The sequence below is a fragment of the Cibotium barometz genome, chromosome 21 (genome assembly GCF_041138505.1).
Source record: "Cibotium barometz isolate CiBa-2024 chromosome 21, ASM4113850v1, whole genome shotgun sequence".
In the NCBI taxonomy this organism is placed as follows: domain Eukaryota; kingdom Viridiplantae; phylum Streptophyta; class Polypodiopsida; order Cyatheales; family Cibotiaceae; genus Cibotium; species Cibotium barometz.
In genome coordinates, this window is record NC_141066.1 from 20,878,573 (window position 1) to 20,906,283 (window position 27,711).

The 27,711-nt window shown below is 45.9% G+C and overlaps 1 protein-coding gene across 2 annotated transcripts in view; it reads right to left on the reverse strand.

The window, feature by feature from the left end:
- Positions 1 to 27,711, reverse strand: part of LOC147626943 (uncharacterized) — a 73,635-nt gene that overhangs the window by 31,457 nt on the left and 14,467 nt on the right. For both annotated transcript variants that reach the window (XM_086815498.1, XM_086815499.1), the window contains exons 4-9: positions 3,196 to 3,288; positions 2,881 to 3,063; positions 2,663 to 2,765; positions 2,383 to 2,562; positions 1,076 to 2,298; positions 407 to 981 (exon numbers count right to left, since the gene is read on the reverse strand). In XM_086815498.1, the coding sequence (XP_086671624.1) occupies positions 407 to 981; positions 1,076 to 2,298; positions 2,383 to 2,562; positions 2,663 to 2,765; positions 2,881 to 3,063; positions 3,196 to 3,288 (2,357 nt within the window). The remainder of the gene's footprint in view (positions 1 to 406; positions 982 to 1,075; positions 2,299 to 2,382; positions 2,563 to 2,662; positions 2,766 to 2,880; positions 3,064 to 3,195; positions 3,289 to 27,711) is intronic.

Below are 27,711 nucleotides of genomic sequence, written 5' to 3' on the forward strand. Positions count from 1 at the left end.
CTTAACGGTAAATTCAGCTCCCAAAAGATAATGCTTCCACATCGTGAGAGCATGAATCACTGCCTTATCTATTTTTGTTTGTTGCCGAGGCCATGAGTAGTTTTCTCTTCGCTCAGGAGATAGGGATCCAGGGGTTGTCTTCCCATCCGCGCACACGAGGAGCTGCTTGTTTCTGAGTTCGCCGATGACACAGCAACATACCTGTTCAGAGATGAGGGGAACCTCTAGAGATTTGCCAAGGCAATAGAGATCTTCTGCCGTGCATCTGGAGCACATCTGGAGTGGTAGCGACTAGCCCCTCTTCATTAGAACTCAGCTATAAAAATGGGATGCAGAGACCAGATAATACCAAATCCAAACACATGACTACAATCCCCAAAAAAAGACGTCAAAAAGTATATCTTACCTTTGGTCCTGATCAACATGATGTCTTGCTTTTGAGACTACTTCGTTGGGTTCTGAGGGGTCAACACGAGGAGAATCATGCTGAGTTTGGAGCACAGGTTCAACACTATCTTTGTCAGTAGAGACATCTTGTAAACCTCCAGCCAAAAACCCAGGCCCAAATGATCCAAACTCCAACTTTTCCAACGGTAAAGCATTGGCAGCAGCCGAGGACCTAGGCGACCAATCAATCATGTTGATCCTTGGGTCACCCGAGACCCCCATATCCACATGCCTTTCAAATGGGTGGACAAAATTGCCTACGACGTTGGTGGTCGGGCTATGCAATACACTTCCAACAACGACTCCCTCTTCTGTCAACAAGTCCCAGTCTTGTTCTCCTGCCTTTAGGTCTGTGCTTTTTCTGGTTCTCAATTTATTAAATCCATCGCGCTTTTTTGGCACATGCAGCCTTGGTCTGAAAGCCAGGGCTCCTTTATGACTGGCAGAATTGAAAGAATCTATGCCACCAATCGCTTGTCGCAGACCTCTAATACCATTTGTCAGCAGATGCTTGTCCCTCTCAAAACTTGGTTTCTACAAACAACAAAAACATGCTTTCAGGCTATATAATGACATCCAAAGCAAGTCACTAAGACAAATCAATTTGTCAAGAGATCAACATTCATACCAGATTGGGGAAGAAAGTCCCAGTTCCTTTTTTATGCTTTGAGAATCCTTCTGCAAGTATATTATTTGGCAAAGCACATCTATTTTGAAGACTGCCACCATGAGGTGACACAGCAGGAACTTCATTTCTGCCACTAGTACTCTGTGCCAAATGGTCCATATTCATTGCTTTGGATCTCCTGGGGCCCTCCAAAGCAAAGCCTCGTTGGACAAGTTTGGGATGGAATATACTGAATGCACAGGGGGCACTTCCATGCAAGCGAGAATTCTGGTAGAAACGTGCCGCTTCCAAATTCTGCCAGTGAGTAGTATAATCCCCTGTCAGAATGTCGGCATCTGTATCTCTGACTTCAGAGGTCTGCAACCGATGTGTAAGATCCCCACCAGAAGAATCAGCTTGCATCTTATCATTTTGAGCCTCTTCTTGAGTCACTTGAGCTTTACAGGTAGTGTCCGCTTCTCGTTTGCAAGCTCCAACTTCAGAAGAATGCACTGATACCATGGTCTGGGTAGCCGTGGGGATGCTATTAATATCCTCCTCGGATTGAGTTTTGGTCTTCAAATTATTCAAAAAACCATGATCACCATGGATGTTCTTATAGCTCACAAGGTCTTCTTCATCTGCAGACGAGTTCTTATCTGTGGGCATGAGATCATTGACTAGTGTCTCAGATAACACGTTCAAATGGGCAATCCTTTTCTCAAATGTATCAATATCTAAATCCACACTCTTCACTCTCCTGCTTGGCTTGTTTTCCACATCAGACAAGAAAATCAGTGGATCCTCATCACAAACACACTTGAGGGCTCCGTTATTGACGCCATCAGATACTATGGCTGGAGTAAATATCTCTACACCTACACTGCATTGGTTAGCATTCTGCGAATGCATACTATCATCATTATCATGAGATGAATTGTCCAAGCATGCTCCACTAGTCTGATCAGCATGCTCTTGTTCAGAAGTAGCCACATCCATAATCTCCTTTGATACTGTGATCATATAAGAACTAGCATCTTTACTTCTGGCTTTGCCATTGCACAAAGAGACATTGATCTGAAGACCCAGAACACCGGCATCAGGGCAATGACCCCAGCAATGTCGTTGTGTGTTTCGGAAAAATGCAGCCAGACTCTCAGGAAAGTTCTCTTTCGGGCTCTGCAGCAGCTTCTCCAGTTGTGCTGCCCCATATGCAAAGGCACTATGTATTCTGACAAAATTACCTACAGTACACACCGTACAAGGCAGGTGAATCAATTGATTAAAAGGTGGATTTTCTTGCACTGATCCAGTGAAGCCATGCTTACCTCTGTTCACACTTCGTCCAAGATTATTGAAGGGGCGCAACGGGTCCACCAAATTCATAAACTTCCGACTGAATGTTTTTCCTTGGGCATCTTCTGAAAGTGTACAATACTTTTCTCTACATGCATTCAAGTACTCCTCACTGAGCAAAAAGTTGTCACTAGGCTTTTGAGGTGGTTCCACTGCCAAAATGAGACAGCGAGTTAGACCAAATCCTCCAACTAGATCCTAGGATGCTCATGTGGCAAAGCATCGTTACTGACACAAAAGATGCATACAAACCTGCCATAGTGTGTAAGGAAACAAGAGGAATTGGACCCCGAAGACTAAGGCAATACTGGTTCCAATCAAACTTGCTGAAAAACTGAAGGAACCGGAAAAGAACCTGTGTATACCATTCAAGCCAAACAACTTCCAAATGACCATCGCTAACAGTTGAAACGATGTGCTTACTATAACTCGCAGAACTCATAGGTTTTACATGTCAAACAAATATGTACCTCCAAAGGACCCCGTAGCGAACGGTAAAAAACATGGAATACAAACAAAACCAGGACCTCCAATGCATACGTAGAGAGAAGCCCACAATGTGCTCCTAAAATCCGACTTTCATAAAAGCACCAAGCTTTTACAAGAATAATACTTCTCTTGAATAGATGATCTCTACCTATGAATCCATCAACCTGGCAAATGCATAGCATAGCATACCTTAGTAACACTTTTCAAAAGCAAAAAGCTGGCTTCATAGCATACCTTAGTGACACTTTTCAAATGAAAAAAGGTACTACAAAGTTTGTACATATGTATTCTCTTACCTCTTCCAAGAAGCAAAGGGTGCTCAATCCACCCAACTGATTGAAAGATATGTCTACGACGATGTCTTCTACCAAACATTTGACGACTGGAACCTGCATGCCAGCTTCACATTAGTGGTAGAGATTACTCATTCTCATAAATCAAGCTCCATGATATATCACAATGTGAATGCATGCCCCAAAACTCACTCCATCAAGTAAACAGGAACATTATTGGGTCATAAGCCTATTGGGCATCACATGTAGAGTGAAACATTTCTAGCTGCAGCTCACGCATATCTAGCCTAACCCAAAGAAATAGATCACCCTATCTACTCATTGTCAATGGGCGACCATAACCCAAGCTATATTCAATCCACTGCCCACACTCCTTCAAATGACAAGGGGCTCATGGGATCGTATGAGAGATCAATCATCCCTCAGACTCTTTAGAAGGGCACACTAGTGCATATTCTGCAAATGAAATGAAATCTCGGACTCCTTAGAAGGAACAAGTGACTATACTGCAAACAAAACTAAGGAGAGATGAAAGCTATCTTTAAGTGAGAACCAATAGGAAGAATTACTTTCGTTTCGTTGGATTGTGTGTGGGGAAAGACTTTATGAGCAACGTGCAATATGAACCACATGTAGTGTCAACATGGTCCCAATAAACTCTTAACTTCATATATTGGGTGTAAATTAGTATTAGATCGTGTAAAATTGGGCACATCCATGCAAATTCCCTCAGACATAATGTTGCCCGTGTCATGAGACATTTACAAAAGCTTTCTGTTTCCTAAATAAGCTATTTATGTGCGTACATGCGCATGCACATGCGTGCGCTTATTAAAAAGCAAGGATACAACCCTAGTAAAACCACATAAGAATTTGAAAAAGATTTATTAGAAACAAATAAGATTTTAGTACACAATGGTAATCGGCTGCATTATCTAGAACTTCAAAATATTTGTACAAGCTTCAAAAATAGAATCTCTATACCTGCCACCATCTAGAACAATTGACACATAGGCAAGCATAAGATACGTGATTCAGGCATGTGATTAGCTACTTCAGTACATTAACTTTAATATTAAAGAGAAGAGAACAAGAGAGATGGTACACTGACACAGCACTGGCTCCCAATAACTGTGGTACACTTGTGCCTAATGTGCAAGTGAATAATAGAGACGATAGAGAACTACGGAATAAAGAGACACATGCACAACACACAACTACCTGAACTATTATAGGTGGATACTCAGCGGACGTACGGTCTTCCTCGTCTTTGCGTTGGGCATTCATATTGCTTGTTTATTCAAGCATTGTACAACATTCACCAAAGAATAATATAAGCAAATGCTCCTTCTTGCAGGGGGGCGGGGGGGGATTCAATGGGTGACCCAATACTGTGTCGTCTTCTACATTCTCATTCTCATCCTCTTCTCTCTCTCTACTCTCCAAATTGGATGCTAAAGATTCTCACCACATAAAGGTATAAAGAAGGCCCTGTTGTGCGTTATCACAATCAAGCTCACCATATGTAACATTGGTATCAGAGCATTAGGTTGGTAATTCAACTCGGCTACCTAAAGGGAGCTGGTCAACAGTAACGACTTTGGCTTGGATACTTCCCTCTTTTAGTTGTCATGCTAGAAGATGATCGGAGAAGCATGGTCCAAGATCTCATGAGGGAGGATGGTGCTCAGTCTTGGGGTAACGAGCTCTCCTTGTCTTCACCAAATGACGATCTTCTAGCTGACAAGTGGTGTCGAGAGGCTCATGATATATGGGATTCAAGCCAAAATCCGCACACCTACTGGTGGGTCCAAGAGTGGCTCAATAGTCTCAACTCCACAGACCTTGAGTCGTGATGCAAATATTTCCCTTTTTTGATGGGAATACTTTTTGTACCCTTTTGATTTTCAAGGTCTCTTTGTGATTGCCAATATTGATGGAATCTTTTTTTGAATGCTTCTACCCTTTCTCCGTGAATGGAAGGGTTTTGAATGCAACACAGTAGCGTCAAGCTTACCGTCATACTTACTAACTATGACCTTTTCAAGGAAGTGTTGACAAGGCTTGGGGAAGCATGGGTCGATTGAGAAAGTTGGCTGAAGTGAAGGGAGATGAGAGTTAGGGTTTCATGTAGGAGACACACAGAGAGAAGAAGGGAGAGAGAGAGAGAGATATGTGGGGATAAGTCAACTCATAGAAGTATGAGTGTGTGACTCCCCTATCACACATGTATATTTGCTCTAGTACACATAGTGCACTTAGTACATTAAAAGTACTAAGTGTACTATGTTCTATACAACTTATGGGCTAGTACACACTATAAGGGTGGGCATAATGCCTTTACCCCAACAACCTCCCACTTAAAGGCAAAGTGCCCTTAAATGAAGGAAAAGAAAAATCAGCATGTACATGATAATATACAAGGCCATATCAAGGCTGAAACTGGCCTCATCCAATGCCCATCAAGTGTCTGCAATGAGCAAACCGCTCTGGAGGCAAACTCTTTGTCAACAGATCAGCCGGGTTGTCATCCGTATGAATCTTAACAAGCTGAATTTGCTTGTTCTCTATCACCTCTCTGATGAAGTGATACTTCACATCCACATGCTTCGTCTTTGCATGAAAGACAGGGTTCTTTGCTAACTGGATGGCACTCTAACTGTCACAATGCAACAATGGAATATCCCATGTATAACCCAAATCAACCACTAACCGAGATAGCCATAATGCCTCCTTGCAAGCCTCTGTGGGGCTGCAATATACTCGGCCACTGTAGTAGATAAGGCAGTGCACTTCTGCATCCTGGATATCCATGACACAGCACCTCCTGTGAATGTAAACACATAATAACCGGTAGTAGACTTCCGGTTATCTGGATGACCGGCATAATCAGAATCTGTGTAACCATGCACTAATGCATCCTGTTTGCCAAAGCAAATGCACATATCATGTGTGCCCTTCAGGTATCTCATGACGCCTTTCACTGCTTCCCAATGCTTCTTGCCAGGGTTTGCCATGTATCTACTAACCACTCCCACTGCAAATGCAATGTCCGGCCTGGTAGCAACCATGGCATACATGAGACTGCCACAAGCTGAAGCATACGGAATCTTGGCCATATCAGCCCTCCCACTATCTGACTGTGGGCTGTCCATAGCACTGAGTTTCACATATGGAGGCAAAGGAGTACTAGTCTTCTTCCCCCCGTCCATATTGAACCTCTGCAAAACTTTGCCAATGTATTCCTTCTGAGACAAATACAACACATGCTGATTTCTGTCCCGAAGTATCCGCATACCCAAAATGTGATTTGCATCACCCAAATCCTTCATATCAAAGGTCTGATGCAGCCTCTTCTTCAAGGCATACATCTCTTTACGAGATTTCCCGACAATCAACATATCATCAACATACAAGATGAGGATCAATAGACTGCCATCCAAAGCTTTCTTGGTGTATAAGCAGTGATCTATGTCACTTCTCTTGAAATCCTGGGATTTCATGAATGTATCAAATTTATGATACCATTCCCTTGGTGCCTGTTTGAGTCCATAAAGACTCTTTTTCAGCTTGCATACAAGCTTCTCCTTTCCATTCACTGCATAACCCTTTGGCTGTTGCATATAGATCTCCTCATGGAGATCACCGTGAATCCATCTGAATCAAATCCAGATCATCATGAGCAACCAAAGCTAATACAGCTCTAAGTGTGGTCATTTTGACCACTGGAGAGAAGATCTCATCAAAGTCCACACCATATTCCTGCTTGAAGCCCTTAGCCACTAACCTGGCTTTGTATCTTGGCTTTGCATCAGGTGCAACTTTGAGCCTGTAAACCCACCTGCATGGCAAAACCTTCTTTGCCTGTAGGCAAATGCACCAACTTCCATGTTCCATTTTTGTGCAGAGAATTCATCTCTGACTTCATAGCACGCTCCCAAAGAGCCTTGTTCTGCCCTCTGTAAAGCCTCCTTATAACATGAGGGCTCCCCACAGTCAGTGAGCATCAAGTAGTCAACCCCTGGAACAAACCTGTCAGGGGCTCTGGAGGGTCTTATGGACCTCCGTACCCAATGACCATCATTTGCAGGTTGCTGTCCAGCCTGCATATCACCTATTAATGGCTCCTGTTCCATGCCATAAGGTTGAAAGATCATGCCCGGTATCTCCTCTAACTGTGGGATATCCATAGGGATATCTTCTGCCATCTCTGGCTGTCCATTTGGACCATTTTCAGCACCATTTAAGGGCTGGTTTTGTTGCTGTAATGGCTGATTTACAGCCCTTTGTTGTTGTCCATGATGTCCATCATCATCAAAGATGACTCTGCCAGGCTCCTGTTGCCTTGCAGGCTCCTTATACATGCATGTTTCATCAAAAATGACATCATTGCTGCGTATAATCTTTCTATTCACTGGATCCCAAAGTCTATACCCCATTTCACCTCTGTCACCATATCCTAGGAATATGCATTTGTGAGACTTAGGATCAAGTTTGGTGCGTATTTCCCTGCGTATGTGCACGTACGCAACACAACCAAACACTCTCAACTTTCAAGTGCTTGTAGGACAGAGGCTTCCCTGTCCATACTTCCTCTGGCACTTTTCCACCAAGCCTCGTGTTAGGTGACCTGTTTATAAGATGAACGGCTGTCATAACAGCTTCAGCCCAAAAACCATGAGGTAACGCAGCATGTGACAACATAGAATGGACCTTCTCCTGAACGGTCATGTTCATCCTCTCTGCTGTCCTGTTTTGTGGAGGATCATAAGGAGTAGAGAGCTCCCTCTTGATGCCTTTAGCATCACAAAAGTCCTGAAACTGTTTGGACATATACTCTCCACCATTGTCGGAACGCAAAGCCTTCAGTGTTTTGCCAGTTTGATTCTCAACATGAGCAACAAACTTCTCAAACACTGAGAATGTATCACTCTTCAAACGAAGAGGATAAACCCACACCTTGCGTGTGGCGTCATCAATAAAGGACACAAAATATTTTGCCCCTCCCAAAGAAAGCTAAGGCATCTCACATACATCTGTATGCACAAGCTCTAACTGAGCATCTTTCTGTCCAAGAGCTTTCTTGTGGAGACACTGGAGTTGCCTGCCATATATACAATGCTCACAAAACTGAAAACTTGAGAACTTTAAAGAAGGCAAGTAACCAAAACGAGACAATTGCTCCATTCCTTTGACACTCATGTGTCCCAACCGGCTATGCCATTTTCGACAGCTCGGTTGCATTTACATTAACATGGTGACAAACACCAGCATGCATGAAGTAAAGAGTGTCCACCTTAGAGCCTCTGGCAACAACCAGTGAGCCCTTACTAATCTTCCACTTTCCACGACCAAATGTGGTAACATAATCAGCATCATCAAGCTGTCCAGTAGAAAGCAGGTTCTTCTTGATCTCAGGCACATGCCTGACATCATGGAGCATAAGCTGTGAGCCATCTGAAAACACAAGCCTCACATCACCTCTGCCAAGAATCCTGCATGCATGGTTGTCACCCAAATAAACTTCTCCTTTATTGCCAGCAGTATACCTGACAAACAAGTCTCTGCAACCTGTGACATGAAAGGAGGCACCTGAATCAATGATCCATGAGTGCATACCATGACCATCTCCTGCAAGAAGTGAATGGGCATCGAGTGAAGACGTGAATAGGACTTCATCCTCACTGTCACCTGCATGTGACACATTGACTTCTTCAATCTTGACTCCACTTTTGCCCTTTGGCTTTGCATCTTTGGCTTCATCTTTGTCTTTGTCTTTTCCTTTGCCCTTTTCCTTTTGATCATTCTTCCATTTGTAGCATTGCTTTTTGATATGTCCCTTCTTGCCACAATAATGGCATTCCAAGTCCTTTTTGAAGCGGGACTTGCTCCTTCCCCGTTCTTGGCTTTTACCCCTTTGCTAGGATCTCCCACGTGCATTCATTGCATTGGACTTTCCAACAGAGTTATTCTTCTTGTTCATCTCCTCTTGAAGAAGAGCACCCTCCACATCTGCATATGACAGCATAGCATTTGAATTGCTAGTGGCTGTCCTGAATGTGTCCCAACTCTCTGGCAAAGTGCATAAGAGAAAGGTGGCTTTGAACTCATCGTCCATTGCCAACTTTTGATTGATGACCTGGCTGACAACACCATTAAACTCATTTAGATGGGCTGTCATAGACGCCCCTTCCTTCATTTGAAGACCTATGAGTTTCTTCAACCAATACACTTTGCTTGAGGCACTTTGCTGGGCATACAAGTCCTGCAATCTTTGCCACATTCCCCAAGCTGTCTTCTCTTCACGAATGCTGAAAAGTAAAGCGTCTGACACAGACAACATGATAGTAGATCTTGCCAGCTCATCCATATCTTCCCATTCTTCAGCAGTAAGAGAAGCGGGCATTACACCCCTTTCTTTGATGGGTTTGTGCTGCTTCTTCTGGAGCAACACATTATAGCACTGGGTTTGCCAAATGTCATAATTATGCGAGCCTTCAAGCTTCTTGATGTGAAGCAATGAAGAGCTCTCACCTGTGGTTGCCATAGCAATATGCAACCTTTGTCAATGCCTGACTCCCTGCAAGATGTGCAAACACAGCACCAAAAGCACACAAAATGCTCACAGTTGTTCTCCCAAAGTTTATCTCCCACTGCGGAAGCACAAATGCAACTCTACTCCCACTGAATGTGATAAAATCACCAAAATCTGGTTGCTGCAGATTTAGGACAGCACCTTAGATGTGCTCTGTTCCCCTTCCAAAGTACTGTACAACAATACTAAGTGCTCACCAAAGATGTACCAAATCTGTACCGGCAAGTACAGCAAAATCTGTACCGGCAAGTACAGCAGCTGAAAATGAGCCTTTTCTTCACTCAAATCAATGTACAGCCATGCCAAAACTTGTACAAAGTTGTACCAAATCTGTACCAACAAGTACAGCAGCAATAAATGCTCTCCTGGCTGTCCAAATGAGTGAAAATCAGACCTTGACAGTCCTCACCACTGCATACAACAGTCCTGGACAGAAATTGAGCAAAAACCCCTTGATTGCAAGTGGATTTCTAAGGGTTCAAGGCATAAAAGTCTTCCCTGCTGCTTTGCCAAGCTCAACAAGCATAAAATCTTGAAAAGCCCCTTGATTCAGGATCAATTTCTGATCATACATGGTACATTAATGCACATGAAGGCATCCAGAGTCTTCACAATGCTTCCCCCTGGCCACATATACATCCAATACATAAAAGCCCCTTGATTTACAGGCACATTGAGTGCTTGACAGGCATCAACACATTGCCCAAAGCATCAAATGCCAATGCCTGCATGCAAATCAACCCAATTGGCACAAAAGCCCTTTGATTTGCATTCCAATTTCCTGCAATTTTGGCCCGAATGTGAGATTGCTCACATCATACAGCATGTATGAATGCCCAATGGCACAATTACATCAAAAGCCCCAAATTTTGACATCCAATTTCCTGCAAATTGACTCTAAATGTGACCAATGTCACCTAATTGTTGCCAATTTTGCTCAAAATCTGAGCAATTTGGACCTATACCTGCTCAATTGATGATTGTACCTGCTCAATTGATGATTGGACATGCAAATTCCAAAATTGAAGCAAATACCTCAGGTAATTTCTGATTAATGTTGCAGAAAGGGAGGAGTCGTATTGCTGCAGGAAAAGGGGGTGTTGGGGGGCGTCGTGCTGCTGCTGCTGCTGCTGCTGTGCAGAAGGTGATAGCTGAGGAGCTCTAGTCGTATGCCTGGTCGCTTCTTCTCCAGGCTCGAAACTCCAATAGAAGCTCGCGGGTGAATCTCCCGAGAAGCAGGCGTATGCGTGCGATGTTGGCGTTGGTGCGTAGCTCTCCTTGTGGTGGGCGACAAGACCTCCACGGGGACACATAAGCGTGCCCTTTGTTACGCCTTGGCCAGCGCTACACACGACGGGACCTCCACGGGGACCTCCACTACAGCGCTACACACGCCACGTGTTTATCCAGCGGCTCCAGCGAGACGATGATGTTTGAGCCGGTGCTGCTGCTGGGGCGCAATCGCTTCGCTACACGCAAGTTTGCTTGGTGATGGCACAAGCTCGCAACGATAGCGTATCAGCGCCAATGCGAAGCCAACGCGAAGAAGCCAAACTACCAGAAGGTTTCTAAATGCGAGGGAACCGTCTATACCGCTGGACGGAAACCACCACCAAGGGAATGGCTGATGGGCGCTGCGTAGTCTGCTGCTGACGTAGGGGCTGCAGGAGGCGTTAGATGGTTTGCTGGTCGGGCTTCTGCAGTCAATTTCCAGCTCTGCACCCTTGAGAACAAAACCCTAAAACCAGAGCTCTGATACCAGTTGAAGGGAGATGAGAGTTAGGGTTTCATGTGGGAGACATACACAGAGAGAAGAAGGGGGAGAGAGAGAGAGAGATATGTGGGGATAAGTCAACTCATAGAAGTATGAGTGTGTGACTCCCCTATCACACATGTATATTTGCTCAATACACATAGTGCACTTAGTACATTAAAAGTACTAAGTGTACTATGTTCTATACAACTTATGGGCTAGTACACACTATAAGGGTGGGCATAATGCCTTTACCCCAACATGAAGAACGTAGTGTGTTCTTCATGTCGACGTTCTTCCTCTTGAAGTTGGTGGTACTCCGTCTTTTGTCGTTTGTCTGTGTCCTCCCAAAGGATGCACTCAATCTCAAATTCCAATCCCAAGTTTGCCTGTCCTGGCTCACATTGCTGCTTGGACTCTTCCACCTCAAACTAGAGGTGTAAAGCCTCCGTAGCCTTTTTCTGCTCTTGTCAAAGTCGTTCCAAAACAATCTGATGTTCTAGAGCAATTTGGAGAGGTTGAGGGGTAGGTTGGACGGGTGCTCATGCACGGGTGGGTGCGGGAGGAGGCTTGTTGGGCTTGCATCATCTCAGTTACCATAGCTGCAAGTTGGGCAATGAATTGATTAGTACTCGTTGCAAAGCAGGGACCGGTGCGCCTGCCTTTGATGAGGAAAGCATTGCATCTGAGTCCATCTAGGTTGGTGCTCCAATATCCTCTTGCTGATCCATGGTGGGAGGCTCATTCCTGGAGTGCAAATAAACCATCCACCAAAAGTACCGGTCGGACTATTTCACGAGTTCTTCCCCAATGCAAATCAAACCATCCACCCGAGGTGGGAGGCTTCACGAGTTTCTGATCAAAGCAAAGTAAACCATCCACCAAAGAGAGAAAATTTCAGGCTCTTTCTATACACCTCAAAAGCTCAAGCATGCAGAATCTTAGAGGAACTTTTATTGTAAGTACAAAAGAGAAGCCGGTGTATTATCTTGGAAGAGAGAGAATAGTGAAATAGAAAAAAAGGTACACTGTATACCACATGGGTTCCCAAATACCCATTGAAGGGTGATAAAGATGCACAATGCAGAAGCAAAACATAGGAGAGAGGGAGGGCAAAGGAGAGAGAGAGACATCACACAATGAACATCATGTTATGTAGCAAGAGGCTTTTACAATGGCAATACCAGCCACTAGATGGTGTAGGACATGCGCCTATGAATAGGTTAGATGATCAACAAGTGAAAATGGGAGGCCCCTTTTATAGTGATGCAAAGGAAGCTGGTCGATTGCTGTAGAGCTGACCGACAGGCTCTCACGACCTACTATCACCAGAAAAAGGACATAAATAACCAATAAATAGTCATGACCCCACAACACTGAGATGCACAATTTCTAACACTCCCTCTGTAGCTCACACTGTGCAAAAAAGTATGAAGAAGATAAGCTAATGAAGATGTAACCATAGACACTCCAATAGTGCGTAGTATCAGATACACCTCGGGAAGAGCACCTGCCAACCTGTTTCCTTGAAACACAATGCCACCATGAACAACAAAGAAATCTGCTTGGCTCCGAATTCCCACACTAGTGTGCAATGAACTCTAAGTATAGAATGATGAGCTGCAGGACACACCACACCCATTATCCCTATAGATGACTCCGCTGGTCCTCGCTAGGGAACTCGAGGACTTCCGACAAACACTAGGGTGGGGAAAAAGGGAGCGTGGATCCTCTCACGGAAGTATACCCACCAAGAATGAGCCGACCTCACTGGCTAGACATGCAAGACCTATGCTATACACTGTCTACCGTGCTCTCCGACTACCACCTAGCACCACAGTATCCCTACAGACCTCTCACTCACACCACACCCACCACTGACCGCTCACTCACCTCACTCACAGAGAGAGAGAGAGAGAGAGAGAGAGAGAGAGAGAGAGAGAGAGAACACCACAAGAGCACGACACTGTATACCAAACTGTAGACAAGAATGATACAAGAGAAGTCTCCTCTGTGATGAGAATGTGCTACAATGAATGTCCTACAAGAGAGTCTCTTGCCAGAATGTGCTACAATGAATGTCCTTGTCACCCACCTGTATTTGTGAGAAATCCCCAATCCAAAACCCTAATCAACTTACAAGAAATTTTGTATCAAGAATTTTGAAGTTAATAAAACTTGGACATGTTGTTTGACCTAGCATGGCAGACTTCATGATTGGACATGTGTTCTTTTTCAAGGAACCATGATTAGACATGCTTCTATTCCAAAATGGGAGAGCATAATATTACATGCATGAATGGACATGCTTCCATCCGGAAGTGGGAAAGTATGATTGGACATGCTTCATAAGCATGATGGACTATGCACTCTTACCATTATGGGAGAGCGTATAGATGGATACAAGTGTATGGAATGGATGGTACTCACCTTAGGCACATGCACAATAAGCTGTTTAAAGATCTTGCATTGGATGCTGATTTTGAGAATGCTTGAACATTTAGACATTCATCTTAAAGCATCGAACTTGTACATAATACTGGTTGCTGATCTAGCGATTTGTATTTTGTAGGAGGTTAAGTATGTTTCTTACTTAAACTACTTTCAATTTTGATAGTTTTACAAGATGTGTAGCTTTTAAGTTGGAGGTCGATTTTGAGGCCTTTCCCTTCATCTTTTGGGAAAACAGAGACTGGAATTGGAATCAGAGCGATCGAGAATCCCCCGGGTAAATTTTTTTTTATTTTTGTTTTTAAAAAATAAAAAAAATTATTTTATTTTTCCCCTATAAGCTGATTAGGGTTTTGGATTGGGGATTTCTCACAAATACAGGCGGGTGACATACCTCACCCCTATATTGCAGTTATCCTCAACTGAAAGACATCCAGATAAGGATTTAATAAATCTGGATAATCTTCAAGGTCTTCTTAATCTCATTCCAAGAATCTCGACTCCGCATCAAGCTCCTTATCAGGTGAGTGCTTCACAACGGGAGGAGATCATGAGACAAGTAAATGAACTGCTCGAGAAGGGCTTGATCCGACCTAGCCACTCTCCCTACTGCTCGCCAGTCTTGCTGGTACAAAAGAAGGATGGCTCTTTCCGCATGTGTGTGGATTACCAAGCCCTAAACAAGGTCACTGTGAAGAATAGATACCCTATTCCAAGAATCGATGATATCTTGGATACACTCAACGAAGCTTCAATCTTCAGCCGCATTGATCTGAAAAGTGGGTATCATCAAGTTTGGATTGCACCGAAGGACATCCCAAAGACTGCATTCCGCACCACCTTTTGTCTCTATGAGTTCTTGGTCATGCCTTTTTGGTCTGACTAATGCTCCGGTGACCTTCAACCGAATGATGGGTCGGATTTTCAATAAACACAGAAAATTTTGTGGAAGTTTCTTTGATGACATTATTGTCTTTTCACAAAATGAAGAGGAACACAAGAAGCATTTAGCTATAGTATTTCAAGAACTCAGAACACATAAGTTGTATATAAATCCAAAGAAGAGTGAGTTCTTTTTGCAGGAAATCAAGTTCTTAGGGCACATTCTCCGAGCAGGTGTGCGAATGATGGATCCAGCCAAAGTCAGGGCCATTGTGGAGTGGCCAACTCCAAACGATGTCCATGAAGTGAGAAGCTTTCTTAGACTTTGCTCCTACTACCGGCAGTATGTGCGCTACTTTGCACACATTGCTAAACCATTGCATGACTTGTGCAAAAAGAGGGCTATTTTCAAGTGGACTCAAAGAAAGGAGGCTGCCTTCAAAAGATTGAAAGAAGAGGCCAGCAAAAATATTGTTTTGCATCTGCTAGATTTAAATAAAGATTTTGTAATACATTGTGATGCTTCCGATGTAGGCATTGGTGTTGTCTTAATGCAAGAAGAAAGACCGGTTGCCTATGAAAGCCGGAAGTTGCATGAAGCTGAAAAGAACTACTCCACCTATCAAAGGGAATTGCTTGTGGTGGTTCATGCTTTGACCATCTAGAAGCATTATCTCTTGGGCAATACTTTTGTGGTCAAGACTAATCACCAAAGTCTAAAGTACTTTCTTACCCAGAAGAAGCTGTCACCTATGTAGATGAGACGGGTAAAAATCTTGTCCATGTTTCACTTTACAGTGGAGAGCATGAAGGGTAAAGACAACTTGGTTGCTGATGCTTTATCCACGAGACCTGAAGTTGGTGCCATCACTATTGGCTACCACACCGACTTCACAGTAATGCGTGATTTATATGCTACAGATGCAGATTTTTCTCAGATATGGCACTGCTTACAAGAAGGAAACATTAGGATGCCTTTCTTCCTAAGGGAAGGTTTCTTAATGATGAAGGATCACCTATGCATAGTGAAAGATTTAAGGAAAAGAGTTATGGAGGAATGCCATGCCCCTCCATTTGCTGGTCATAGGGGAATTCTCCCTACCACACAGATGATAGAAAGATATTTCTATTGGCCTTATATGAGGAAGGACATTGAGGCATCTGTTCGTGAATGTATCACATGCCAAAAGGTGAAGTTTGATCGAGCTAAGTTGCAAGGCCTACTACAACCCTTGCCTATTCCAAGCAAACCATGGGAAAGCATTGCCATGGACTTCATTATTGGATTGCCAAAAACTCCCAAAGGGAATGATGCCATATGGACAATTGTGGATAGGTTCAGTAAAATGGCTCACTTCATTCTAGTAAAGAAAGCAATTGGAGCCGAATAGATGGCCATTACTTCTTTCGCTCAAATCTTCAAATATCATGGGCTTCCAAAGTCCATAGTGGGAGACAGAGATCCGAGGACTACCAGGTTATTCTGGAGAGCCCTCTTTGAGAATGTGGAAACTAAGCTTGATTTTTCTTCTTCTTATCACCCCCAAATAGATGGACAAAGTGAAAATGTCAACTTACAGATTTTAGATCTTCTAAAGTGCTTTTGTGCTGAAAAGAAAGCAACTTGGGAGAAGTATTTGCCTCTTGTGGAGTTCGCATACAACAACACTGTTCATTGTTCTACAGGAAAAGCGTCCTTTGAAGTAGTTTATGGAAGGCCGCACTTGCTGCCCATAATGCAAACCAAAGAGAAGATATTTGCAGCTGATGAATTTGTACAAGACTTGGACCAGATGCTCACTCAAGTGCATCAAGCCATAGAGAGATCTCAAGCCAAGCAGAAGAAAGCTGCTGACAAGCTTAGAAGGAAGACTGACTATAAGGAGGGCTAGTGGGTGCTTCTCAAGTTTGAGAAGGCACGCTTGAAAAAGAAGAAGGGAAAGGAGAGTCAATTCATCACACTCTCTAACAAGTATTATGGATCATTCAAGATCAAACAAATGATTAATGATGTGGCTATTCGTCTTGAGTTGCCTTCTCATTGGCAAATTCATAACGCTTTTCATGTAAGCTTGTTAAAGCCATATCATGGAGAGGTACCTTCTACTCCAATGATGGAAGATCCACCTGAAGTACATGAAGAGACTATAAAGGTATTACAGCCTAAACAGGTTGTATATCATAAAGACAGGAAAGCACCTAAAGGAAAGATTATCAAGAAATTCCTGGTAAAGTTCAAGAACTATCCACCCCTTGATGCTCAGTGGATGGATCAAGAAGACCTTGAAGATTATCCAGATTTATTAAATCCTTATCTCGATACCTTTCAGTTGAGGACAATTGCAATACAGGGGGGAGGTATGTCACCCGCCTGTATTTGTGAGAAATCCCCAATCCAAAACCCTAATCAGCTTACAAGGAATTTTGTATCAAGAATTTTGAAGTTAATAAAACTTGGACATGTTGTCTGACCTAGCATGGCAGACTTCATGATTGGACATGTGTTCTTTTCCAAGGAACCATGATTGGACATGCTTCTATTCCAAAATGGGAGAGCATAATATTGCATGCATGATTGGACATGCTTCCATCCCGAAGTGGGGAAATATGATTGGACATGCTTCATAAGGATGATGGACTATGCACTCTTACCATTATGGGAGAGCGTATAGATGGATACAAGTGTATGGAACGGATGGTACTCACCTTAAGCACATGCATAATAAGCTGTTTGAAGATCTTGCATTGGATGCTGATTTTGAGAACGCTTAAACATTTAGGCATTCATCTTAAAGCATCGAACTTGTGCATAATACTGGTTGCTGATCTAGCGACTTGTATTTTGTAGAAGGTTAAGTATGTTTCTTACTTAAACTACTTTCAATTTTGATAGTTTTACAAGATATGTACCTTTTAAGTTGGAGGTTGATTTTGAGGCCTTTCCCTTCATCTTTTGGGAAAACAGAGGCTGGAATCAAAATCAGAGCGAAAGAAAATACCCCAGGCAATTTTTTTTTAAAAAAAAATAAAAATTAAAAAAAAACTTTTTTTTCCCTGTGAGGCGACGTGGCGACTCACCCAGGCCATCTCAGCAACTCTCTTCAGTTGCACATGCAAATTCGTTTTAGAACTTGAGTTATAAGCATCTCTTTCTATTTTCCAAAGAGGGAAAGAGAACTAACTCTTTCTATTTGTTGACAAAGGAAAGTTTCCCATGCAAAACTAAACATGTGTAAAAGTTTCCCATGCAAACTAAAACATGTGTAAAAGTATCCCATGCAACCTAACATGTGTAATCTTTTTCTATTTTGAACTAAGAAAGCTTTTTAGAAAGAAATTCACCTATAAAAGGAGGTGAATTTCCTTCATTTTGGAAGAGGAGAGTTCATCTAAACTTGTGCATTTTTGAGAGCAGGAAGGCAAGAAGACTAGCTTCTTCTCTACCAAGTGTAGAGAACCATTTTTCAAGAGAGAACACTATCATGTGAAGACGGAGGTGCTACTCAAGAAGAGGCTTTGAAGAGTTGAAGAAGAGCTTGCTGATTTTCCTCATCAAAGGACTTCACTCTTGTGAGCATCCTTGCCACAAGAGAACCGGTTGTGTGACCCATTGGTAGGCCATTGGGGTGGCACACAAACGGGTGAGTTTCTCCAACACTTGTGTGTGTGTGGTAGGCCACCACATACAAACTAGGAGATTCCAAAGGCTTTGTTTTCTATCTTGTTTGATGGCGGATGCTGATTCAAATCAGCCCATACACTTGTAAAATTCTGGAGGAATAATTCATATTCCTGTGAAGGGGCTCAGTCGTTTCGAGCCTATGCTGTGTCGTCTCTCTCTCTCTCTCTCTCATTTATTCTTACATCTTTTTGGTTCAAGTATTGTTGGCTGAAAATTCACAAGTTTTACTTCAATTTTCAGCCATGGTTAAAAGTGGATTAATGTGATTTTAGCAGTGATAAGCTTGTTACGCAACCTCAGCGAGTTTCAGTCCTACAAGAGAGAGTGTCTCCTCTACTACCGAGAGAGTGCTCCCCTTATCTCCTCCTTGGGTGTCCCTCTCCTCGAAGTCCCAACCCTCATCATGTAGTGTAGAGGGAAGATCTTCCGTCACGAAAAGGAAGATGGTACTCAAGAGGATCTCGCCATCCCTTTATCCCTTGGGAAAGGGAGAGGGGTGTTGCCTCCATGAGTGCCATCGGAGTTGGCCATGCACATCGGAGATGTCGGAGGGCACCCGCGGCAACGGCGGTCGAAGTGGTCGGAGGGCACTAGCAGTGACGGCGGTCAGAGCCGTTGGAGGGCACCGGCGATGACGGCAATCGGAGATGTCGGAGGGCGCTGACAATGACCACGTCGGAGGTGCACTGGCAGGGTGCCCGCGGTCGGAGCCGTCGGAGGGCACCAACGGTCCGAGATGTCGGAGGTGATGTTGGGAAGCTCTTGGTGGAGTGTGGAGGACCTGGCTTCCCCTCCACAAGTCGCCCACTACTACTCAATTCACCGTCCCGGTGAATGGCACAGAAAAAACACAGGTGGTTCTCTGACAAGCTAGACTCCGGGCAAAACATCCAACAAGTGGGCTCCCAGGCATACCGCATACAATGATCTTTCCAGGCAAATCTTCTGGGGAGACAGAGAAATAATAAAAATGATTCAACTAGGCTCCTTGGCAACTTTCATCTAGCAAGCGAGCTGTGAAAAAAATGATTGTACTGAGAGCTCCTGGGCACTTCATCCAGCAAGCCATCACTACTTGTATTACCACTGTCCTCCCCCGGGAAAAGCATCCGGCAGGAAGGTTACTTTGACACCAACAAAAGCACAAAACCAATCTAAACAATAATCACTGGCCACTTCGTCTGGACAAAACTTTCGGCACGAAGTCCAGGCATACGAAGATACAAAATGAAACCTGGCCATGGCCAGTACATAAAAGATCCGCCTCTCCCAAGCATCATTAGCATGTGCCAAGGCAGCCTCCAACAGAACTTTTGCTTCAGGGTCAAGACTGCTCATAAACTGCCACGAAGATGGCCATACCAAGGGCTCTGCAACCAAAGAGAAAAGCTGCACATGCACATGCTGTGTTATGGCATTGCATAGCGATGAAAAAAGGATTGTGTCCTTGAGAGTTTCTCTGCAACCTATCGGCACCCCATGCCAAAAGCTCTTTAACACCTTGAGATGATCCTTCACATGCTGCAAAATGCAATGGTGTTGTGTTCTTTATCTTGTTGCCTTCTTAGGGTTAGCCTCTGAGATAAGCATGTACATGTGTAAGCACATGACAGGGGTCTGGGTCCAACTCCGCTATGTCCACCATATTGCATTGGAACCCCTCATAGGAATTTAACCAGTTCCATAGAGGTTCTACCGCCTCTCCTTCTGAGCCGAATGGATCCCAAGCCTCATCCACTGGTAATCCTTGCCATTCATCCTCCTCTTCCTTGTCACTAGATCCTTCCTCCTGAATGGAAATCATGTCATGTAGGGCAGTGCCCCTTGCACTCTCATCAGGGCCTTTTTCCAAGGGCAAGGTCACCGTCCCCCCCGGGTTAGGGATATACAAGTTGTCTTGGCCCCAATCATGGATCACTTGTGTTGACTTCAACCAAGGCCTTCCGATGAGCAAGTTGTAGGTCCCTCTAGCTGGTGAAAGGTCTAACACCACAAAATCCATTTCAAATAATAATCCCTCAAAAGTGATCGGAACTTGCCTGACTAGTCCCAAGGGCATCACTTCTCACTGGTCCGCCACTCGGATGGCAAAGGGAGCTGGCTCAGTACTTCAGAGACCCAAGACTTGCCTAGTAGCTTCAGGCATGATGTTAACACCAGAACCACCATCCACAATGGCCCCTGCAATTTGAGTTTCTCCCACGCAGACTATCAGCCATAGTCACATGGGACGCGAAATGGGGACGGGGACGGAAAAGATTGAGAATGGCCATTCCTTGTGACTATAGAGTGACATGGGACGAGAAGATGCTACCATCCCCAACATTCTCGAGTCTAAAAATGCCCATTCCCTGCTGTGACTATGCTATCACTCTCGGGCTTCGGTGATCGGTCACTTTTGGGGCAGTGAGGCATACCCTTGCTTGCTGCTTGGGCCATCGCCCACTACTACTAGATGTGGCTTCATCCATAGTTGCCTTCGAATCCATCCAATGATGGACCAAGCCTAGCAGTTGCTCTCCTATTTCTTGGCTCAAACCACATAATTGAGGAAGGGTGATTTCCACCTTTGCTCTTGCCAACACTTCCTCCCAGCTTAAATTACTAACCTTGGGTTGGGTAGACCCATCACCCGCCTTTGAAGGTATGGTGGTTGGGGGAATGACCAAGGTAGGCGCCGCTGTCAGAATACGCAGCGGAGATGATGACCAGATCTAGGAACACAAGAGCAAAACGCAATGCAAAAAATAACAGCACGAGAGAGAGAGAGAGAGAGAGAGAGAGAGAGAGAGACAGAGGCATGTAACTCTGCTCTATATACACAAAAAGAATCCTGGAATGATACAAAATGTGGCAAGGGCTGGGGGCCATTTTAGCCATTTTATATGGCCCCCCTACAGCAGTCGGCCTGCTATTGGGGAGCCGACATAGCATGAAGCTCCACGACCAGCCATGAGAACCAGTCGGCCAGAAGCATGGTGTCGGCCAGCTCATCTTGGGGGGGGGGGGGGGGGGGTTCGTGGACCTGAAGCAACACAAACAGCCAACAGCAACATGTCAGATGCAGTCGGCCAGCTTCAGAGGTCCACGTTCCACCACGGGGCTGCCACCCAAGCCACATAAAAATAGGAAAAAATGGGAAAAAAATATGGGGAGTGAGGAAAAATGATAAGACACCTACAAAGGGTGGGCACACCCACAACAGAGGCCCTGGTGTGTGTGTATATATAGACAGGAGATGACTTCTAACACCCCCTCTCAGCTCGTGGCTATGAAACCAACCACAGGGAGCTGGGGTGCCGCTTGACCAAATCCTGAGATAGCGACTTCGTGAAGAGGTCCACCGTACTATCCTCCGTCGAACAGAACTCTAGCAAGCTGAGAGGGCAAGTGTGACAGCAACGTTATGGCCATGTCCTCTGACGATATCTCCTTCCCAGCCTGAAGAACTTCTTGCTAAAGAGCCTGCAGCTTGTTAATATGCTCCCGCATTGTCGCCGACTTTGTAGGGCTCATAACCCGCATCTGTACTTCCAAGGAAATCCTCTTCATGGGCGATATCCTGTTGTAAAGAGAAGCCAAATGCTACCATATACCTCTGGCCAGCGTCATATGCTTTACATGATTGATTACCTGCGGTGTGCACTTGAGGAAGATAAACGAACGGACCCTGGCATTGACACGATCCCACACCTGTGCCTGTGCCTCCCGGTCCCTTCGGATCGACGGTAACTCCCCTTCCTCTACTTCCGCCGTGGAACCCCAACAACGACAAAATCAGCGAGGTCAAAAGACTCCAAAACAGATTCCATCATAACCTTCCATATGTCGTAGTTGTTCCCGTCCAACTGACGGTTCACCAGGAACGTGGGGAGTGTCGGGATCTTCACATGCCTCTCGGCCATCTCTAATAGATTTGCCATTGTGGGGATGTACTCTGAAAAAAGGGTGGGTAGGTGGAAACAAAGAAGAACTTACACCTGCAAGTGGTTGTCCAGCAAATCACACCGTCCTCTTGCTCCTCCTCTCCCCAAACAGTCCCGAACAGTCCACCAATCAGCAACACAACAGTCCCCCTCTTGCTCACACAAATCCCAAAACTGTCTAGAGCCTAGGCTCTGATACCATGTCAGAATACGCAGCGGAGATGATGACCAGATCTTGGAACACGAGCAAAACGCAATGCAGAAAATAACAGCACGAGAGAGAGAGAGAGAGAGAGAGAGAGAGAGAGAGAGAGAGAGAGAGAAAGATTTTATTAACGTCTTCCAAAAGACCGAACTCGGCCTATGAGACAAATCGGAGTACCTGTATGGGGTATCCTCTGTCATCCCAACAAAATGAAAAAGTACTGAATAAAAAAGCTGAATCTGGGTGTGCAAGGGATGGAGCTCTATTACTAGGAGAATGCGAGAGAGAGAGAGAGAGAGAGAGAGAGAGAGAGAGAGAGAGAGAGGCGTGTAACTCTGCTCTATATACACAAAAAGAATCCCGGAATGATACAAAATGTGGCAAGGGACTGGGGGTCATTTTATATGGCCCCCCTACAGCAGTCGGCCTCCTGTTGGGCAGCCAACAGAGCATAAAGCTCCACGACCAGCCATGAGGACCAGTCAGCCCCAGAAGCATGGTGTCGTCCAGCTCATCTGGGGGGGGGGGTTTTTTTTCGTAGAACTGAAGCAACACAAACAGCCAGCAGCAGCATGTCAGATGCAGTCGGCCAGCTTCAAAGGTCCACCTTCCACCACGGGACTGCCACCCAAGCCACAAAAAAGTAGAGAAAAATGGGGAAAAAATATGGGGAGTGAGGAAAAATGATAAGACACCTACAAAGGGCGGGCACACCCACAACAAAGGCCCTGGTGTATATATATAGACAGGAGATGACTTCTAACAACCGCTTCCTTCTCCATGGGTGGTGTTTGAATGAATTCCTCCACGGCCTTGTTATAAGCTTATTCCACAATGGATGGGTAAACTGCACCATCAAGAGGAGAAGTTGGTGTCTTTGGGGCTCCTTTGGACCGGGTGACGGCTGCCACTATTGGAGTACCAACAGTGGGAGGTGGCACCACTGCCACTATTGGAGTGCCAGCAACAATGGGAGGTGGAACCACAACTTCCACCATGTTAACCAGTGGGGTTCTAGGACAATCTTGGGCGTAGTGGTCTCGGCTCTCCGAGCAATGGAGGCATGGGGGCGAGCCCTCTGGTACAGTACATTGAGTTTGCATGTGGCCGCTCCCCCTATGACGGTAGCATATAAAAGGCCGGGTTGGATTGTTGGGAGGACGGCAATTGGCGAACCTTTGGTTAGGCCGGGCCCCATACATGTTAGCGGCCAGAGGTATTGGAGGAGCTGCTGCATAGACCACCGGGGGTGGGTTTTGATAGACTTGGGGTGTTTGTGGGACCGGCACGGGTGGGAGGTACAATTGATAGGTTGGGAGAGTGCTTGCTTGATATGGGATTTGCATAGGCAGGGGGTTGTATATTAGGGTTGCTCCGGAATGAGGGGTATTGGTGTATGCTACCGTGGCTACTTGAGCTTCTTGAGACTTGTTGGGATGATGTGGCTTGGGGTTTGTACAGAAGTAGCCATGGGGAAGGGAAGGGTATGTGGGGCAGCTAAGTAGGAGGGGCCACTGGTAACAAGGTTAATATAAGCTTGGGATTGGGGGGTAGCTACTCCAGTTGATTGAGGGTTCAAGAAGGGTGTTGGATTTGGCTGGTGGTTAGGGGCCTGGGCAGAAGTTGAAGCACTATTGGTTGGGGTCACCATGTAGTCTTTGGCGAAGAGATTAAGCGGGGTGGCACCTTGATTAACTTGTTGCATAAGGCGAAGTCCCTTGACTCTTGAGGTAGTAACACTTCTTGTCCTCATGACCCCCGCCTTTGAGCAAAAGGAGCAATATTTCTTGGTGGGACAATCATTTGGAAGATGGCCTTGCGAGCTACATACTGGGCACCATGGACTCGTCTTGGGATCTTTGACCTTGAGCTGCTCGATCTCCTTCATGAGCGTTGCCACGACTGCATCCTCTTGTTGTGACCTTTTGAAATCTTCAAGCTCCTTCTTGAGCTTGGCTAGCTCGTCCATGGAAGCGGATGTAGAAGCTACCGTCGAGGCTAGAGGAACAGTTGGAGGAGCCGAAGACATGCCAGGGATAATTGGAGACCAAGAGGTACTGCGCTCCGCCACGAGGCGAGCATTCTCCAGTTGTGTAGCTCTGTCTTGGAAGTCTTCCAGGGTGCCTTGGGGTGGAAGGGTCTCTCATCTTCATTGCCATTTGAGTAGGGAGTGCTCGAAGCACCCACTGTTGCGGCATGTAGTTTCTAGGATCTTGGGGTAGCCGAGCGACCAAAACTTTAGCTCTTGTGACAAGTTGGGCCACTGACTCCCCTGCCTTCATGGAGAGTTGGTTGAGCTCTTGAGTAATGAGGTTGAAGTAGTTCCTAGGCTGAAAGGTAGCCAAGAACTGTAGCCTGAGGGTGGCTCAATCCGGGAAGTGGTTGACGGAAAATTGACTATACCATCGGCCAACACTTTCTTCCAGCGTTGTCGGGAACAAGACCAAGCGCGCATCATCTTGGTTGAGACCTCTTGAGTCACACATGGTGAGGAACCGCCGCACATGGTCTTCCGTGTCTTCAGTGACGGTACCTTTGAAGGTTGGTAGTTTAACTTACACGCGGTTAAGGACAATAGCCAATGGCTCTGGCCTTGGAGCTGCCATAGGGTTAGAAGAGCAAGATGATGAGTGAAGAGTAAGGGAACGAGGAAGAACCCTATGACGACTGGTTCGAAGAGGAGAATGAAGGGATGAATCACCTCTAGAAGCTCTAGTCTTCGGGGGCATACACAACACTCCTCTCACCACGAACAAAAATTACCAAAAAGAAAAAGATAAAATTTGGCGATCACGGTGGGACTCTCCTAGAGGTCAAGGATAGTCTCAAACTATAGGCCCCTCTAGCTGGTGGGAGGTCTAACACCACAAAATTCATTTCAAATACTAATCCCTCAAAAGTGATCGGAACTTACCTGACTAGTCTCAAGGGCATCACTTCTTGCTAGTCCACCACTCAGATGGCAAAGGAAGCGAGCTCAGTAATTTGGAGACCCAAGACTTGCCTAGTAGCTTCAGGCATGATGTTAACACCAGAACCACCATCCACAATGGCCCTCCAGGTCCTCCACACTCCACCAAGAGCTTCCCACCATCACCTCCGACATCTCCGACCACTCCAACCGCCGGTGCCCTCCGACGGCTTTGACCACCAGTGCACCTCCGACTGTTGTCACCGCCAGCGCCCTCCGACACCTCCAACCACCGTCACCGCCGGTGCACCTCCAACCGTCGTTACCGCCGGTGCCCTCCGACCGCTGTCGCCAACCACCCCCCCTTTCCATCTCTCTCTCTCTCCCTCACCCCACCGACCATTCCCCTCATCTCTCTCCCCCTCACCCCACCAACCATTCCCCTCTCTTCACTCCCCACCGAAACCCCCCCCCCCAAACCTCTCACCCCACTCCCCCTCTCTTCTCTCCCCCTTTGCCACCCCACCATAGCCGACCAGCCCCTCCCCTCCCTCTCTCTCGTGCGCAGTACCCCCCCCCCCTCCCACTCACTCTCTAATGCGGCCAACTCACCGACCAGCCCCTCCCCTCTCTCTTGCTCATGCGCAGCACCCCCCCACCCACCCTCACTCTCTCGTGCGGCCAACTCACCGACTAGCCTCTCCTCTCTCTCGCTCGTGCGCAGCACACCCCCCCCCCCTTTTCCCCCTCACTGACCATCGTCCCCCAACCCCACCGACTACCCCCCCCCCTTTCCCCCCTCACCGACCATCGCCATCCCCCTTTCCCCCCTCACCGACCATCGCCCCCCTCTCTCCCTCCGTTTCTCACCGTCACACACTGCCCCCTCTCTCTCACTGACCCCACCCGCCCCTTCCCTCTCCTCACCGTCACCCCTTCCCCCCTCTCGCGCCCTACGACTCCCCCACAGCTCCCCCCCCCCTCCCTCTTACTCACTCACCCCCTCTCCTCGCCAACCAACGCCCCCTCGCGGCTCTGCCCCACCAACAACCTCACCTCTCCCTTCTCAAGGCTTGCAACCAAATCAAGGCCTTGCTTCAGGCCAAGCAAGTTCATGCCCATCTCGTCCAACACAAATTGCACACGAGATATCTCTCACTTTACCTCGCTGATCTGTCTTCTCCTGGACTACCATGATTGCCGCATAGACCAACTCTGACCAACTACCCCACGCCCCCATGCCCCCACTCTCTCCCCCGACCCGACCCCACACTCCCGCCCTCACCGACCAACCCCCTCACCAACCATGTCCACTGTGACTGCTCCCAACAGGAGCCCTACAGATCAGAAGACAATATATACATATTTAGAACACTTAATTTAAATGTTATTAAACAATGGAAACAACATCAACAACACAGAAATTGGAAATACTGAGAATACAAATGACACCAGCACTGGGGCCGGAAAGGGCCGCCCCCCCCCCCCTCAATACTTTTTGTATTTCTTGGAGTATCTATATTTGTACAAGTGTCATGGGCCAGACAGGCCAAATTTCTCCACAAGGGAGCGAAAACAACCAAAAAGAATGGGTTCAAGTCGATGAAGAGGTGTTGGGCAGAGTAGCCCCAGATCACAAGCTCATTCCCACCTTTACTAGGTGGACACCTGCCTTTCACTGGTCTTCCAGGACCGTACACCAACAGGCACGCCCGTATTGACGCAGGCCAAGGAGTACACCGCGGAGGAAACGTGGCCTCGTTCGCCCCAATGAGCTTTGCTCCCAAATTCCCTGGTGAGTTTAGCCTTCACTGGCTCTCAGAAGCTCTGAGAGCGCGGTTAACAACACCACACAAGGAAATACACTAGCCACACCAGGAAGAATTTTCCTGAACATGGTCAGCATATACATGCCATGCTCCTGCACTACACAACTTAAAGCATTTCCTGAATTTAAATTAGCAATTTTCAGATTTATTCAAATGAGAAAAAGAATAAGAGAGCACCTAGAACGGTGAGTACAATCCAGATACAACTGGTACTATTTGTAGCAGGTACAATCAAGCACTTTAGGTTCTTCACAAGTGTGCAAGTACAACCAACCAAGTACTATG